The sequence below is a fragment of the Elgaria multicarinata genome, chromosome 5 (genome assembly GCF_023053635.1).
Source record: "Elgaria multicarinata webbii isolate HBS135686 ecotype San Diego chromosome 5, rElgMul1.1.pri, whole genome shotgun sequence".
Classification (NCBI taxonomy): Eukaryota; Metazoa; Chordata; class Lepidosauria; order Squamata; family Anguidae; genus Elgaria; species Elgaria multicarinata.
This window is the reverse complement of record NC_086175.1, coordinates 108618745-108638084: the sequence shown is the minus strand read 5'-3', so window position 1 is coordinate 108638084 and position 19340 is coordinate 108618745. Positions and strand designations below refer to the sequence as shown.

The following is a 19340-nucleotide window of genomic DNA, read 5'->3' as shown; positions in this document are numbered from 1 at the left end:
CAGTTCAGTTAATATGAGATTTCTGTCTATGCACATTTTGTGAGCTTTGTACAATGCAGTCTGTTATCAGGAGTTGTTTTAAGTTTTATAATGTCAAAACTATGTGAATTCCTTGCTTTTTGCAATACCAGCACATAAAATGCGTTCTACATTCACATGAAATTCGGTTTAAAGTATGGGAGTAGTGCAGATAAGCTTTTATATGCAAATATAAGGTCTTAATTCTATTCAGCACAATGCTATTGCAGATGAAGGAATTTGGAGACTAATCCAATATCAGAAATGAGGTTTGTTGTTGCCTTTTACTTTATAAAATGTAACATTCTCTTTTTCTGTACTTGTATTGAAGATGTACTGACTGATGGAACCTTAATATCAACTGGGCTGCCATAGCTTAATTCTACTGCTTCTTTATTTCTTACTGTATTTCTATACCAGCTTTCTGATGCCAGCTAAGGCAGTAGCTAAACAGTAAAGTTATCCCAACCTTAATATTTACAGCTGTGGAAAATGTGCATGCAAGTGGATATTAAAATAAAAACCATATAACAGCAAAAGGTAGGCATGTGATTTTGGTACACATAGGGTCTGCAGTCTCAAAGTTGGATTTAAGCAACCTAACCTTACAGCATTGTAGCCCTGGACTTCATGGATTACTTTATTTAATAATCATACTGTGTTTCAGTATGATTATTAAAATGCACTCCTGATCCAGTGTTACATGTTTGTTTTTCTATTACAAATCTCTTCTTCTTGTATCTGCAAATTCACTTGTGTAGTTGTGTGGAAACAGTTAAAAGTGTGAGGTAAATAATATCTTTGCAAAGCCTCATCAGTCAAACAATAGCACATAACGATTTGTAGCGTAGTATATTCACTCAGACATGTTTCTTTTATAGAAAATTGGAATATTAATTAATTTATTAAAGTAGCAACATTTGCTTAGTGGATTTTTAGTGAACTGAAATGAGAAGCACTGGCAGGGAAACAGGAATTAGTATACTCCATTTAATCCATTCTTTTATTCTGTGCAATTGGAACTTGATGAGTTCAGGTAAATTTTCCACTCATCCACAAGACTCTGCAAGCTTTAATGATTTTATTATACTCCTCCTCTGAGCTGTTTGACTTTTGAAAGGAGGGACTTTGTAGTAATTCTACACCTGTTTTGCCCACGCCTTTCCACTTGCAAAACTTACCAAACAAGTGCTGGGCTAAGCATGAGAACATCAAAAATGGTTGGTGACTGTTTTCCATCAGTAAAAGTGATTTGATTGATTTTGAAGCTCAGCTTTCTTCATTTTTGCACAGTTCTCTTTGTACTTTTTGGGTAGCTTTACGAACGTATCTGCTACAATGGCAATTGATGACAATAATCTGCACTCTAGGACTAAGTGTAAACTGAATTCGTACCGGAATGATTATAAATTGAGACGAAGCAGTCTGCCATCGGAACTCCTCCCAGGAAATTGCATTAAAGGAAGGTATCAAAGAAACATTAGGAATTTAGAACCTATCCACCCAAGACGCCCTAAGAAAAGACCTTCTCTCTTTCCAGGTAGGACATGCCAGCAAGTTACTGCTGTGCATTCTTAACATTTTTGTGTTTAATAAAACTACGGACTAAATTAACGTTCTTTAAGAGTATCAGTCTCTTGCACATCTAACATTTTGTAAAAGAGCAGAATATGTGGTATACATTGTAATAGCATAAACTGAGTTTGTGACCCATCACCCTGCGATTGTTTTAAAAACATGTACACAATTGAAAAATAACATTTTGGCTCCATACGCTATGTGTTTGGCATTCGAAGTTTTAAAGAAAGTTGAGGCTGTTAGAATGTTTGTGGTTGAACAAGAATAGCAAGATTCTACTTTAATTACTATGTTATCTCATTTGAAATCTTACATAGGCAAGATGTGTAAGGTCTTCCTGTATCAAGTTGGTGCTTCTTACTTATCCACAAATTAACACAAATATTGAAATGCATGCTTTAAATTCCTGCTCTGCACTGGCGCTAGAAAATGTTTGCGGTAAATCATTTCGTTTAACCTTCAAGTGGATTGAATATTTTAACAAGAACTACAGTGGATTTCAATCAAAGCCATAGCAAAATATAATGTTAATTTAGAATAATCCGGATAAAGCAATTTTTGATCAGTTAAACTTGTAAGATCCATTGTGCAGAGAGAGGGAGAGAGATTTTTAATTAATAAGTTCTACAAACATTGTGCTAAGAATTCATATATATATATATATATATATATATATATATATATATATATATATTCTATGTGGAGCTATTTTTTCCTGTTAATTAATTAAATGTATTACTTGAACAAAAATTCAAATCAAATTAATGTACATTCCAGAATTCTCTTTATGTACCCACATGGGCTAAGCATCTTTAGTCATGCTTATTAAAATAAATTTACCATCCCAAATGTTTTAAATGATGGCAGATGTGATCTTTAGAGGACACTGAATCGTGCAAAAAAATTAAATCCAAAATGCCTGATGGGAAACGTCACTATTTCGTAGTAATTTGCAATTTCTGGCTCAAGTACCTGAGGCATATGCAGAGCCTATCTTCTGTGTTTCCTGAAACAGGGGCTGTTTTTAATACCAAGCTAAATGTATGTATGACGCACTGTTTTTAACCGTACCTTTTTCTTACAGTGCTTTAGGTCAAGTGACTTGGGTGTGACCTGTTTCTCCAAAACTTCCTAATGTCTGAATCAGCTCTTCTTCAAGACAGTGCTACTGACTATATACAACATTATAAATTCATTCCTGCTAGGAATCATCCTTTTTGTGTGTCTGCCTTCTTTTCTTGTAGAATATATAGTTATTTCCTCCCTCTCTGCTCCTTCTCCACCAGGTTTACTCCTTTGTGCTTCTCCTCTCTGCCTGTTTCTTTATTTCTATAGTCCTGTTCATTTTCATTTTGGGTAGGACCATACACGTGTGGGGGAGGGGTATGTTGGAATTGGGGATATTGGCTCAGACCCATTCTCCACATATTTATGGGAACTTGCACATAGAGCAGCTTTTCCCCATTGTGGTGCTCTCCAGCTTCTTTGGATTACAATTCCCATCAGCCCCAGCCAACATGATTATGGGTTAGTAATGATGGGAGTTGTAGTCCAAATCATATGGAGGAGATCAGGTTGGCATAGAGCCTGACTCCAATCTGTACCCTGAAAAAAAATGGAGGGCGTGGATAAAGTACATGGAAACTGACATGTGTTTGGGCGTGTGCATATGGGACTCTTGGAATGTAACATAACAGATAAATGTGTGAGGTTGGTGGTGGGGCCAGCCAGTATGGCTCTGATTTTCCACCTCATCCATTCATTTCTACCCCAGTGAACAATTAGACAGGGCATATTAGTTTTTCAACATTTCCTGTTCACCAGGTTTTTCATTTGACATTACAAAATCTATTAGCATTCTCTTAGCACCTGGACTGAATACAATGGGTGTGGGGGTGGGTGGGTTAGAAATGGCATTGCAAATCCCTCCAAAATAGATGTGTGTGTTTTTCTTTTGTAGTCCCATAGACATGCGGTTTCACTCTTCTTCCTATACAGAATTGCCTCCTCTGTTGGAGATATGTAACATTTGAAGCACCCCTTTAATAAACAACCCAGTGTACATTATTATATAGGAGAGGTTCAGAATAAACCTCTCCACCCTTTAAGGCACTCTAGAAATAATTTTAGATAGAGCTGGTTGTTGTCTTTCTTAGGACCAGTTGCACTTTATGTAGCTTGCTCCTAATTCAAGCAGTAGCCCCAAGGTATTCTCTCAAGTACTATACTATTCAAGAGGCTTATGATCTAAATTAAGCATGCTGGCTCTATGCAATATTTATTTGTGGATTAAAATGTGCTAGCATATAGCACAGAAGTAACGGTTAGACTAGAAAATTAGACATTTATTATTTTCTAGAACAGCCTTCCCCTGGTACCCTCAAAAAGTTTTGGACTGTAGTTCCCATCATCCCTGGCCATTTGCCATACTGGCTTGGGCTGATGGGAATTATAGTCCATAAACATCTGGATGTTTCTACATCGGGGAAGGTTGCTCTAGAACACTGCAGGCCAGTTAAGTAGTATTTTGTTTTCGTATTTATTTATTTATTTATTACATTTATATACCGCCCCATAGCCAAAGCTGTCTGGGCAATTTACAAAAGTTAAAACAGTAAACATTTAAAAAGTATACAAAATTTAAGAATCATCAGAAACATAAAAACAACAATATCCATTTAAAACAGTTCTGGGGTCCGTTAGAAAACAAACTTAGCATTGTTAAATGCTGTTAAATGCCTGGGAGAAGAGTAAAGGCTTAACCTGACGCCTGAAAGATAACAGTGTTGGTGCCAGGCGAGCCTCATCGGGGAGATCATTCCACTGTCGGGGGGCCACCACCGAAAAGGCCCTCTCCCTTGTTGCCATCCTGCAAGCTTCCCTTGGTTTTAAAAGGATGTATATTTGGTTTTAATACTTGGTTTTAAAAGGATGTATATTCTTCTGTTGTGCCTTACAATCTGCTGTTGTGCCTTACAATCATCACAGGTGTGCCGCCTTTGGAATTTCCAGGAAAGCCCAGTTGGATGACTCATACCTGGCTTTCAAAATGTTTATGAAAAACTTCAATATTTAGGAAATCTCTTGGCTCTCTGGTGGGTTTTAGGATTTTGGCTGAGCTGCTGGTTAGTTTCAGATAGTGACTATGTTCTGTAATTTTATTGATTATTTAATATGTTTCTCTGGATATTGCAGTTATTTCATTATTGTAAGCTGCTTCATAAATCTGTTATGGGCTAGTAAATAGATTATAAATATTGGAATGGATGAGTGACCTATGATTAAAACTTGGTCTATGTACATCTTCTTTTTATGGCTAGCCATCAATAATTACCAACATAATGTTTTTCTTGAATAACTTCTTATAATTGTATTGAAATACATGAGGACAAATGTACATTTATTTCTAAAGCCTAGCCCTTTTTAAAGGTATCTTGGGTCAAAGGTCCCACCAAAGCTGGTGTACCTGTGCCTTAATCCAACACTGAGCTAAGCAGAGTTAGGCCAATTGAAATCGACAGGCTTAAGCATGTTTGCTTCTGTGTTGGACTCCTGCCCTTCACTCTTTGCTATGCGATATGCAGCCTGATCGTATTCATGATTACTTGGAAATGGGTATATAAGATTGCAGGCTATGTTTAAGATCTGTCTGAGTTTGAAATGGGTGAAAAGGATACAGAGTTTTCTTTATCTGTTATCATAGTTTCAGGATGAGCAACTTGTGGCCCTCCAGATGTTTGGGCCTGCAACTGCCATCAACCTTAGTCAGCATAGTCAATGAGGAAGAATGATGGGAGTTGTAGAGCAAAACATCTGGAGGTCCACAAGTTGCCCACCCCTGCCATTCTGAATAACTGTTCCAGCTGAAGTACATCAAGCCACATCACTGCAGGCTTTTAAAGAGACTATTAAGTCTCATTTCTTTACTGTACCTTTCTCTTAAATAAGGTTTTTATTGGGCTGCTGTATGTATGCTATGTTATGGTGCCCATATGGAAAGGAGGACAGTGTTCCTGTATCTTTAACAGTTGTACAGAAAAGGGAATTTCAACAGGTGTCATTTGTATGCATGCAGCACCTGGTGAAATCCCTCTTCATCACATCAGGGCAGGGCTCCTGCAGCTTTAACTATTATGCTGATGACAGAAGTTCACCAGGTGCTGCATGCATACAAATGATACCTGCTGAAATTCCCTTTTCTATACAGCTGTTAAAGATACAGGAGCCCTGTCCTATGGTCACCCTATCTATGCTTTTAGCTGTAATTATTTATTTGAACTTACATTCCTACCCGGCCAACTGTTTCAGTGTTATTGCTGGTTATTATTAGTTATTAATATAATATTATGGTGTTCCATAATTTTTAGAGTTGCTTATATATTGTAAATGTATATTCTGGAAATCACCTTGGGCAATTTCTACTCTAAAGGGCAGCCTACAAATAAATATCAATGGCTACATCCCCATCACAGGAATATGAGAGCATGATAGTTGGTTCCATTGATTTGAGGTAATAGTTAAGGGCAGACTGCCATGTAAGGGCAGGCTGGATATATTTCTTAACCATGGCAGCCTGAACATTGTGGGAAGTGGTGAAATATGCTGCTACTCTTCACAAGGTGCGACATTCAAATAGGGGAACTTACAGCTAGGAGATGAATGTACCTCTCCCCGTTGCCCAGAGATGTATAAGAGATTATCAATTTTTCATATCTTTATGAATGATTCCCAATAATACCTCCCAGTAATATTATGCCTTCTCTTGTATTTATTCATGAAAATGTCAGGAAGACACTCCTCACCCCAGATACTAGGGTGTATATTATATTATATTTTAAGCACATACAGTATAATGAAAAATGCATATTCATGTTGTTAGAGGAGAGTTGACTTAATAAAGGACCCCATCTTTGTTAGCCCCTGATTGATTACTAACTTCATTAGATTGGCAGGCAGTGATGGCTGTTTTGACATGACTTCTTTTTTCCTGCATTATGAAGACGTAGAGGTCTCATACTACGGACCTCTTGAAGCCTAAGGAATATAGTGTGGCCAAGTATCCCTGCAACTTAAATGACTTGCATTCTGTGCCTGGAAACCCAAGTATCAGAGGATGGCTGTGAAAACAGGAAGATTGTGACTTAGTCATGTTTAAGCATGAAGCCATTCATAGTAGCTGCAAAGGACAGCCTTGCATATGATTTGATCAAGCTGGAAGCAATAGTAAAACTGAACAATATTCTCTTTTGGAAGTCTCTTTTCCAATTTATCACATTTTCTTCTTTCATATATTTTGAAGTTAGTAAATGGTGATAGAGTGTGAAAAGAGATGGCCCAAGGAGCATTCTTCATGGCTGACCCTAATAAAAATGGAGTCAGTTCTTCCAACATGAGTCACACTGCTGCTTGTAATGCAAATTGTGTTCTAGGTCCAGGCATGCTTGTTGTGACTGCTTGTAGCTCTTACGATCCTTCACTCGCTAGGATGTTAACATGTCTCCACTAACATAACAGTGGAGAGCCCTCTGCTAGAAATAAACTTTCTGACTCCCTTGTTGAGCCTTTGAGGTATATTGGGATTAATGGGCGGGTAGGGCTTAAGCCCTTAAAAGTTTATAGGCTTTGAGAGTCAGGCTAACAACCAGGAATAAGTATTGTGGTTTGTTTGTTTTCTGCATTACCCACTACCATTATAAACCGCGTAGAAGACATGAAACAGCCCTAACAATTGCACAGGCATGTCCTGGCAGCTGTTTTAAAGGGTATGGATGTACTTGCTAACGCATATGCATTTCCCCAAAATAACCCTATGCTGGTGATTATCTCATACTGGCTCCCCACCTGTCCCAGCTTACCTCCACTGCAGTTCATTCAGTAAGGGCTGCATGATGAGCTTACCAAAAAGTACCTGCATTTTGAAAATGAGTGTTTCCAGCACATCCATTTTAGCACACAAAGCAATTAACAGACACACTTTAAGTATTAGAAGGAAGCTATAGTACAAAATACATTTCTAAAGCTGTGCATAAAACACATTAAAAAGAGCTTCAACTCCTGCAAAACAATTTATGCCAGCTTTGTTAATAAAAGTCCAGGAGACTGTCACTCCTTGCTAGAGCAGATGTCTGAGCGTCGTTTTTCCTATTATGCTGCTCCCTCCCCTCATGCTGCCCTACCAATGCCAATCACCCTTTCCTACGCTCCTAAAATAAAGCAAGGGAGCTTGGATAACCAGCCATTACGACTGCTACACCTATTTTCCAATCCAGAGAACTAGCGATGGCTCTAAAATACAGTCTGTTATCTAGGAAAATCATGCATACAATCCTTATGGGATTACACCACTCCAGGGAACAGGTGGGGAATTACACGCTTGAACATTCCCTCTGATTTAATAACCCTTGGCAGTACATGAAGGCATCGGTCATCTCCTATCTTCAGCCAGAGATATGTTGCCTTCAAACATGTTTTCATGGATTATAGTGGTTAACTCATTGGCTTATTAGAAATCTGATTTTTTTCCATGTCCCTAACTTTCCTACCCTTGAGAGTGGATAGTTAATTCACCTAGCAATTCAGGACTTTGTTTTTGGGGGAAGTTGCATGAAAACCTTGTGTCTTTTCCCATAAAATCTACTGAGGGAGGATAGAAACTTGCTTCAAAGATTCTTACAGCCATATCCATGTTCCAGATATGTTCCTGAGTTATTGGGATCCCAGTTGATGGGGTTCCATTGAAGTCTGGGGGATTAAATTGTTTTAAGTACACTCAAAAAACATCAGTTTAATTTAGGTATGGATTGGGCTGTAAGACAAGATGGTTAGGCAGCACAGTGATAAAATAGTTGTTCACACACACTGCTATACCATCAAATTAGAAAGACAACGAGGGAATGTGTCATTTAAAATATTCCTTTTCTTGGTCCAATGTAATTTTAAAGAATACAAATATGAATACAAAGTCTGCTTGTATGTAAAATTGCAGGCCAGGACAGGTGATGTATAAAGTCACTAGGTTTTGCTGTTAACAATCCTACTTCCGGCTTAACAAGTGCTCAGTAATGTTCTTATGTAATGTCATATTGAGTAATAGTAGAATTACATAATAGTGACCAATCTGCATTGCCGTGTTAGTCTCTGGCCAAAAAAAAAAAAAAAAAAAAATCCACATTAATACCTTGTGAAAATAAGTCAGCAGAGCTTAAATGATAATTACCTATTTTTTTTATCTCTTCCTGTAATATGAAACATGGAAGAACCTTGGAGTACAGACAAAAGGCATTTAGAATGGTGTCACTTGAGGATACAAAAACTGCTGATCACATGCATAAATAATAAGGCTGTCACTCAATTAACATAATGTATTTGTTTTCAAATGATACACATATGTGAAGAGTCATTCCTTCTTCTCTCATATGAAGGCAGGTTTGCCTCTTTTAAGATGGCACTTTCCATCCTCAGTTTTTATTAGTACTTGTATAAAAAATAATTTTAATAATGATAAAATAATTGAAAATCAACTGCCCTCCGTGCTCCAGCCATCCTGCATAGGATAGTCAGCAGCCCCCAATTAAGATTTACTCCCTTAATTGACTAAAATGGCACTTCCAATTAAGATTAAAAACATTTTGATTGAGTAAAAAGTTTTCTCCAATTAATTAGGCAGCATTTTTTAAAAAAAATAAAATTATTTTTGAAGCAATACGGTCCTGGGATTTTTTTTTTAACCTGCTGGAAGAAAATCTGAGAGTGGAATTACTTTTTGTTCTGCAGAGATGTCTAGAATATAGTGCTATACAGCTGTTTTTGCTAAATATCTTACTATAAGAAGGTTATTAGAAGTATATCTCTAAGCGTTATGTGTTCTGTCTTATTTTTTTATCATTTTGTAACCAACTGAAGCTTTTCAGGAGACATCTTGAAAGTCTTATACTTTTATATATATTTTTAAAAGTTCTTAATTGATCTATTGATTTACATGTTGCAGCCCTAATGAATGGTCATGTTTGTTAGATGCAAAAGGAAAAAGAATTTCAAGACCTCTCCTGAATGACAAATCAAGAAAACAGAAATGGAGACTCCAGTTTCCTTATTCTGAAACAAGGAAAATTGTGGTTAATGTTCTAGATAATAAGTTATCCCGAGAGTGTGATTCCTTCAACTTAGGCTTTATGTTTCCATTCTGGAATGTCAGATGTTGAACAAAACAGTTGGGGACAAGAGATTGCCACAAGCATAGGGCCTCACTCTGAGAGCAACTGTGTTCTCCCCATATCAGCCTGCCCACACTTAAAGATCAGAAAGAGAAGCCCTTCTCATTTGCCCACCTGTGATAGTAACCCCACACTTTTGGAACAAATTGCCATTGGAGGTCTGCCATGCTTCATCACCAACTTTAAAATCACTTCACCAGCTGCCAATTGGTTTCTGGGCGAAGTATAAAGTGTTGGTTATTACCTTTAAAGTCCCACATGGTTTGGGTCCAGGTTACCTGCGGGATCACCTTCTCCTGTACAATCCGCTCCACACACTCAGCCGCTACTAGGCTGACAACCGTTACCCAGAGGACTTTCTCTTCTGCTGCTCCCAGACGGTGAAATGGCTTGCCGGAGGAGATTCATCGGCTTAATACTCCCTCGGAGTTTAAAACAGCCATAAAGACTAGTCTCTTCTGGCAGGCCCACCCAGATGAATTTTAAACCTAAGAATTTTAAGATGTTGTGATTGTTATTTTAATATTGTATTGGTTTTATATGCTCTTTTAACTAGTTTTATGTATTACATTGTATTTAATGTTGTTCCCCACCTCGATCCAAAAGGAGAGGCGTGTAAGAAATAGATGCTGATGATCATGATCATCGTGATCATCATCATCGCTTTGAAAACATATCATTTTACCGTGGCCTTTTCTTGATATGACTGCTGTTGCTGCTGTTATTGCCATTGTTGTTGTTTTAGAAATTTTATTGTTGACTTTTATTGTTTTTATTATTTTATTGCGCTTATGTTTTTATCGCTTTTAATATTTTAGGGTTTTATGTATTGTATTCTTGTAAGCTGCCTTGTGGGGGCTTCCACCCTTTAATGCGGCCCAAACATGTTTTAAATAAATGAATAAATACATTGTAAACACACACCTTTCCTTTTTGTGTGTGAGCCAAACTATGGTGCCCTTTTCCCCTTCATAAATGGACATTTTTCAGTCAACTCTGACAATTTAGTGGACAACAAGCAGAAATGATTGCCTAGCTGCTAGTTATTGATTTCCCCAGTGCTACAGAGAAACGTCACTGATATGCAGAATAAGAGAGAAAGAAGAGCAGCAGTTTCAGTGCCTTCCTCCAATATTGACGTTGACACAATTTGTGACCAGCCTAGACATAGACTACTGTTTAATCATTCATCCTAATTCCACTGTGTTTAGCTTCAGTTTTAATGCCACTTGAGGGCAGCACAATAACGTGCTTCTTACCAAAAAAGAAAAAAGGAAAAGCAAAGTAATGCAACAAAATTACAGGGCCTGAATTTAAAATTTTAAGAACAGGCAGGCTTTGTGTGTGTGTTTAAAAAGTACTCCAATTTTACATGATGTTTTGTTTACTCATTCCATTGTAGCAAGTGGTTTTGACAGAAGTTGAGTTTGGTTCTGGATTATGACAGAAGTTGAGTTTCTTTTCACTGTGTCTGTGGGCAGGAACAATTCTGCATCTGTGTAAGCGAACATTTCATTCTGTCGGTTAATTCAGGTGACACTGCTGATATGTGTTTCAAGTTGCAAAGCCAGAACAGGCCACATGGTTAATACTTAGCTTGGCTTGCCTTTTTCTGTTGGGATATTACACAAATGCCTATATTTAGTATATCCCAGCTGGATGCCATGAGAAGGCAATAACAACAACAAAGCTCTATTGTAAATATTTTGATGAGAGGACAGGAGAAAAAATGTACAGTTCCGAGGATAAGTGGATGTCAAGCTGAGGTGATTTAAATTTATCAGTAAAGTTGGAGGAAAAAAATCCACTGTCAAGTAGTTTACTTAAGGCTTAAAAAACCCCATTTTATTATGTTAGCTAAGCTGAAATGGAATAAAATTTTAAAATTTTAAACATGATAATGTATTTCACACACAAAAATCACTTTAATTGTATGTATTATACTAACAGCATTTTTGTTTTGGTAAAATTAGTTTAATTTCCATTGTATTATTTGCTTAGTTATTTAAAAGTTTTTTTGCCCCCCTATTTCACAACACCCAAGGCAGCTTATAGTCATCAAATATTTATTTATTTAAGCTACATATATGCTGCTTGACATCATAAAACATAAAAATGGTCCAGATTTTATTCAAAGCCAGCAATACAGGAAAAGAAACAAGACCTGGTCTAGAAAACTTGAGTAAATAAAAATATCTTCTCTGGTGCTGGAAAAAATTAAGTGTTAGCATCAAATAAGCCTCTCTGGGAGAACATTCCATGAATAAGGTGCTACAATTGAGAAGGCCTTTTACCTAGTCACTACCTGCCTAAAATCAGAAGGTAGGAGCTCACAGATAAAGGCTTCCAAGACAACCTTAACATTTGGGAAGGTTCATGTAGGAGCAGGCAGTCTTTTAGATATCCAAGCCCCAATCCATACATGGTTTAAAGAACTTTGAATTGGACTCAGAAATAGACTTAAAGTTGTTTGAGAATTGGCAGGATATGTTCTATATCTCTGGTCCTAATCAACAATGTAGCAGCTATGTTTGAACCAATTTAAGTTCCTTACTAAGGAACAAATATATTTGTTCCTTAGTAAGGAACAAATATAACAAATCTCAGTGGTCTAATTTAGAAATTGCCAGAGCATAATAACAGTGGCCAGGAGGTATTACAGCTAGTGCATCAGTTGTAGTTGTTGAAAGTCACTTTGGGCAGGATCCAACAGTGGCCTTGCACATGTGGCCAGCTCCGCTGAACCCGGTCCATGACCTGCTCTTCCAGAAACTACCTTTTCCACTCGTTGCAGGGCTTGCCCCCAGAAGTGCTACATTGCCACTGCAAGCAGCAGGGGCCTTTTGTGGACCGGAAATGGTGGGGCTGGCCATGTGTGAACCAGGATTGGCGGAGCTGGCTGCATATGCAAAGCCATTTTTGGATCCTGCCCTTTGTTCCACAAATATTCCATCGGCATCCAAAGACAAGGCCTGAAACTAAAAGTAACCCCAAGCTGTGGACTGATCCTTTAGGGCAAGGGTGTTGAACCTCAGGCTATGGGTGAAATCCAGCCTTCCTGGGTTCCCCAAATGGCTCCACCCCTTCCCATATCTCCTTTCCTGATCACTGATCATTTAGTGATATCCCAGCTTTTGCATTTACACCCAGATTCTAAAACATCAAAATGCTTCTCCCAAGCCTTAGTTTCTGGCAGTAGGAATTTGAAATTAAATATGCTGGTATTTTGGCCCCACCTTTTTTTCCTTCAGCACCCCCCCCCCAAAGAGCTTATCGAAAATTGAATTGGGCTGAAAGAGGTTTAACACCCCTGCTTTAGGGGAAGTACAACCCCATCCAGAATAGGTTGAGAACTACCTCCAGGCTCAGATGAACTATATATCATCAGCAACCCCATCTTGTCTAGATTGAACTTTAGTTTTAATTTGGCACTGGAAATAGCACATTGGTGGAAACAGTACATATATTATACATGTGCCCCATTACTATTCTGAGATCAAGCAAGGTCATTTCACACAAGTAGTTTACTGCAGCCTGAGAGCTACCATGGACTGACATTTAAGATGTACAACACAAGCAATACATCCTTTTTTGGATAAATTGGGTTTGAAAATGGCTTTTTTCAGTTGGTCTACATTGGCTCAGTAGTCAAAATAAATCTGATTTTACAACACAAACATTTCTTGTCCCAGGATTTGCTTAACTAGTTGTAAGTATCTTACAAGATACTGAACAAGATACCAAGAAACTTCTCACTTGTGGCTTGCATAGTAGTAGTAGGATGTCCTTAGGAAGGATGTTACACTGATACATAAGTGCAATAAATAAATAGAAAATTTAAATATGTTTTTATTTACAAATAGAAATGCCAGGACTAAAAGTGGAAAATGAATCAGGCCTGTATTTGAGCTGAAGGAGTAAGTTTCCGTTATCCATTCTGGCCACAAGAGAGAGAGATGCAGGCATTCCCATACAAAGATATAATATCCAAATGGACAGTTTATACATGCTTAGGTTCTGTGCTCATCTCTACAAATACTCTCAAGGGCATTCTTTGGTTCTTACCTACAATTGCCTATCCTGTGTGGTCAGGAAACAAACAGTTTCTTTAGATATGCTGAGTTGTTGGTGCAGCTCATAGCATCAGGGTTAAGGATTGCAGAATGAAGACATAGCTACGTACACACACACACACACACACACACACACACACACACACACACACACACATATCTCACTGTGAGGCATTGCTGGGAGCAGGGAGCCCATCATCCTAAGAACTGGTAGTGGCTCCAGAACAAACACTGGAGGAGATATGTGCTTGTGTGATGCCTGGCTTAGCTCCATTTGGTGTGCTATTAACTAAGATGCAATCTTATGCATGTTTAGACAGAGAAATGTTAGAAGTTGAAGGATTTTCTCTCTCTCTAAACATGCATAGGATTGCTCCCTTATTTGGGATAATCCCCATTGAACAGCGGTGGTAGATCTGTTTCTTTCCAATCTTGGATGAAATTCTGAAGTTTTCTCTATAACATTTTTTTGCCTTAAATGTACAGCACTTCACTGTGCCCTCGGAAATCAAAATATCTTACTTTTTGCAAAATAGTTCTCTGATATAAACCTGAAGGGTCATTCTGTACTCACAGCTCTATAAAACATGTGCTGTACTATGACATTTCCCTAAAAGAATTCCTCCTTGGATGATAATTGCATAAAAGGGCCCTTTATTAACAATAGTGAGTAAACATACAAACATAGTTTGCATGTTTGATTGTTATCTTCCCGTTGTGAGATACTGTAAATGCTTTAAAGGTCTGCCTTCATAGATTTTACCATAATGAGGGCTAGTGTGGTGTTGAGAGCCAGTGTGGTGTAGTGGTTAGTTAGTCCAAAACTAGGAGTCAGGAGATCCAGGTTCTAGTCCCCACTTGGCCATGGAAGCTCACTGGATGACTTTGAGCCATCACAGACTCTCAGTCCAACCTGGAGGATTATGTACCCCAACTTGGGTTCTAAGGAGGAAAAAATGCAGGATATAAATGTAATAAATAAAAATAAAACTGTTTTTGGTTGATATCAACCGGTCTATGAGTAAAGAATGCAACCAGGATATAATTCCTAAGGATATTGCAGTGAGTCTAGTGGCATGACTCGCTAAAGTCTACAACAGCTGGAGAGAAATGCCCCTACTCTATCTGTCTGTGCTGAGGCCACAGTAAAGGAAAGGAAAGTTCCAGGACTACAGCTTCTTTTCCAGCTGTTCTCCTCTTCCATTTGTAACCTCAAGGAGGAATTGTAGCAGAAAAGTGACATGCAGGAAACAGGTTAAGCACACATCTAGCTGTTGTCTTCTGAAAATTGCTTCATCCTAGAGCTGCTTTCTCTTAGAAGCAGCTGTTGAGCAATGTGTGTAGTTCGACAGTTAAACACTTACTTGGCAATATCTTCAGTGCCTGGTGTACTTTGGGGCATTTTATAAATATGTAATTAGTAATGGCGGTGAACAATCTTTTTGAAGGAACTTAGTTTCAAAGGCTATAACCCTAAACATATTTACTTAAGAGTGCTGACCTGTTCTTCACGTGTGAGGGGAAGGGAGTTGGAGGTCATCTAATACAGCCCTTTGGCTGATGCAGGGTGCAACTATAGCATCCCTGACAGATGGCCATCCAGCTTCTGGTTAAATGCTTCCAGTGGAGAGCCCACCACCTCTGCTAGCTACTTTTTTATTGCTTGCCACTCAGCCATGGTGACCAGATGGGAGGACAGAGAGAAGGGAGAACCAGGCCTGGTCACTATAGTTCCACTTCCTTTTCCCCATCCTGCTCATCAGGTTCCCAGCCTCTCGTTTTCCTCTTTTGACATCAAGACTTTTGACATCAAGACATCAAGTACAATATGTACTTATACCTGGCAGGTGTGGCTTGCATGTGCATGGGCTGCAACAATGCATGTTTCAGGAGAAGAGCTGAAGGGCTTGAAGTTATTGCGCTATGGCCAAGGCAAGATCTACACTACTGCTTTAAAGTGCTTTATAACAGTATTGACAACTGTTGGGGACCAGGACACACTGCATATACAGTTTACAAAATGTTTTCATAACGCTTTAAAGCAGTAGTGTAGATCCCCCCTAGTGCATTGCAATGTGGTGGGAGGGGACTTCTGCACCTTGCTCTTGTCACACTGAGAATAGTCTTAATTTTCTTCCTCTGTTCTGAATGGTTTTGTGTTGCAGGGTTTAGTTTCCTTTGAATGAGAGAGCACTGGAAGTTTATGGTGTCTTGGTAGTATTTTGCTTTATTTACAGTATACAAGCAAAGCATGTGGAAGCAAAGAGGGCAAACAGATCTGCAGAGAGCAATTCATGCAGCTGCCTGCCCAGTGAAGGCTGCACTTCTAATTTCATCTAAGTACAACTAGAAACTTTCAGCTCTCCCATTTCAAATTTCTTTTTCTCCAACTGCCACACAATGTTCTCCAGAGCAGTGGTCTGAGACCCTATCATTGCAGATGGATTAGCCATTTGGAAACATCCAGGTACATTTAAAGAACATTCATTGGAGGGACTGTAGCTAAGTGGTAGAGCATGTGCTTTGCATGCAGAAGGTCTCTGGTTCAGTCTCCAGCTTCTCCAGATACAACTGGAAAAATTCCTTCCTGAAACCCAGAAGAGGTGCTGCCTGTCAAAGTTGACAATATTGTGCTAGATGAACCAGTGGTATGACTTGGTATAAAGCAGCTTGCTATGTTTCTATTAAGGTTATTTTACCAAATCCCTGACTACTATCCAGCATCATTTTAGGTATAACAATAGTGAAAGGTCCATTTACAGTAATCAGACAGCCAAGCCCACAATGGGCTGTTGCACTCATGTTCTTCTTGTGGTTTTCTCATGGGCAGCTGGTTGGACACTATGAACAGAATGCTGGACTAGATAGACTCATGGTCTAATCCAGCATGGCTCTTCTTAATGTTCTATGGGATTGTATTGAACTAGGTAGGATTTACTTCCAAGTGTATCTGCTTAGAATTAGCTAGGTGTTGGTTTTGTACATTTATATCCCACCTTTCCACCAAGGAGCTTAAGACAAGAGACATGGGTCTTCCCTATTTTACTTTCACAACAACACTATGAGGAATGGTAGGATGAAAGATATTGACTGGCCAAAGGTCACTCAGTGAACTTCATGGCAGAGTAGGGTTTCCCCAGGCCTATTACATTTCTATACTGCCCGTTAGCTGAAGCACTCTGGGTAAGACAAGGCTTAAACCATCAAATACAATAATGTAAAACACAATATAAAACCATAACTTTAAAACAAATAAAACCAAAGTAGTAACCAAGATAAAAGCCAGCAGCAGAATGCAAAGATCTAAAATGCATTAACACGTTTTTTAAAACTGAGGAGCTAAAGTCAAAAGTTTAATGAACAATGGATTTTTTTTTTCTGATGAGGGACTTGATGGAAGAGAAGTGGCATCACATAGATGTTCTCAACAATCCAGCATAAGAGGCACCAAGGAAGGATAAGCAAAGTTATTTAAGGAACTAGGAGAACTGAGGGTGGTAGGACTGACATGCAAATAATGGGTAAGGGTATACTGGGAAGGTTGGACAAGGAGTTGTGCCGGATGCAGAACGGGATAGAAAACCACTGTAGGATTTGAGGAGATCATATGGTCTAAGCCTGCCTTCAGCATGCTACCTTTCCAGATGTGTTGGTTTACAAATCCATTAGCCATGCTGGCTGGGAGCGGTGGAATTTCTAGTCCAAATTATCTGAGGAAATCAAGTTGGGGATGGCTGAAGTATGAAACAGAGGAATTATTTTGGCTGAATAGTTGCCTTTTCTCCTGTTTTTCTTTCCCTTTCCCTCTGGTGTCCCCAAACTGTTGAAATGTAGCTTGCCAGCTCTTTAACACAAAGACCATTTTAATGTATTTATATGCGTAAGTCTGGGTAAAGCAGCACATATGCTGACGGTGCTGTATGTATAAAGTTTCTAATCATGGGTCCACAGTTGTAAATTCTATCAGTAGCAATAAGGTATAAGGTTTTTTTTTGTTTTATGCCTAATAGGTTTCAGAGGGTTAGCCAGGTTAATCTTGTTGTTGCATCAAAAACAACAGTGTCTTGTGGTATCTTAAAGACTAATACATTTATTATGGAATAAGCTTTTTACATAGCGGCTGCTGGCTGTATTATATATGGTGAACTGGTCGCATGAAGGCCCAGTGTGTGCAAAATCTGCCATTTCTGCGCACCACTGCAAACTACCTAAAATACTGCTTAGCAGCAGTGTGCCAAAAGTGCAGTCCTCGCACATGATACACACCCAGCACGTAAAGACCCAACAATAATTTAAAGTGTCCACTCCCATGCTCAGACGGTTGTGTACATTGAGCCTTACTTTTTAAAGTAAATGCCTTCAGGTACCAGGGTGCTAGTCCCTTTGATTTCAATGGGATTTCCTGTTCTACAGCTGAAGCAGGTTGCGGATCGAGTTTTGATCTGGGATGTTTTAGTTAGCCAGTGAATGGAGAAGCTGGTTTAATACGCTGTTGTTTCCCTGGTTGCTGTCTCTTTAAATCGGATTCAAGACAAAATGGTATCAACCGCCACCGTGATTTGTCTGGTGCTGAGAGAGAAGAACCCAAACAACTAAGGCAGCTGCGAAGAGGACCCTGGCACAGGGGGTGGGTGGGGGTGAGAGAAAAGAGGCTCCGTCACTGCACACCCAGCGAGCTGGATGGGTGCAGCTTTCGCTTTACCGCAGCATGATGCAGTTGTACCGAACTAGGCGTTGTTGTTGTTGTTCTTGGGAGGGAAGCAGCTGACCAGGCAGCCGGTATAAAACCAAAACACCCCCCGCTTGGTGCTGGAGGGAAAAAGCCGCCTTGGCTGGAAGAGAGCAAAGGAAAGGCTGGTGGAACCAGGAAGGGTCCCGAAGCTGCCCGCAGTGGCGGATCGGCGGGGGTGGGTCTGTTCCCTGGACTGCTTCAGGGCGTTTTACAGGAAGAGGTGTTTTCCTTCCGATCGGTCCTCGAGGCCGGCTCTCTGACACCCTGCAAGGAAGGAGACGGTGTTTATGCAGCCGCAGCGGCCGCCGCAGCTCAAAAGAGAGCGCGGGCATCCGGCGGCGGCGGCGGCGGCAGGAGCTGCTGCTCTGAAGCACCCGAAGACCCCAAAGATGCTCTGCGGTGCGATGGGGAGAAACAGTCCTCACTGAAGGATGAGCAGGGGACATGCATCTCCTAGGGTGGTTTATTTGCTGTCGTTGAACAAGGAAGCAGCAGCTACCACTCCGGAGCGGAAGGAGAGGCTCTGCAGAGACTTCATTTCCTCTCCTGACCCCCTCAGTTTACATCACTAACTGGTGACAGTCACATCACGCCGGCAAAGTACCTGCTCCCGGAGAAGCCTCTTTGTATGCCGCAGACATGGCCAGCCAGCAGGATTCCGGCTTCTTTGAAATCAGTATCAAATATTTACTGAAATCCTGGAACAATAGTGAGTGAGCTTCTTTC

At 39.6% G+C, this 19340-nt stretch overlaps 1 protein-coding gene across 1 annotated transcript in view; it reads left to right on the top strand.

The window, feature by feature from the left end:
• Positions 1–956: 956 nt before the first annotated feature.
• FRY (FRY microtubule binding protein) overlaps positions 957–19340 on the top strand; it is a 204394-nt gene continuing 186010 nt past the window's right edge. Inside the window, exon 1 of the mRNA XM_063126983.1 lies at positions 957–1558. Within this exon, the coding sequence (XP_062983053.1) occupies positions 1357–1558 (202 nt within the window). The 5' untranslated portion in view covers positions 957–1356. The remainder of the gene's footprint in view (positions 1559–19340) is intronic.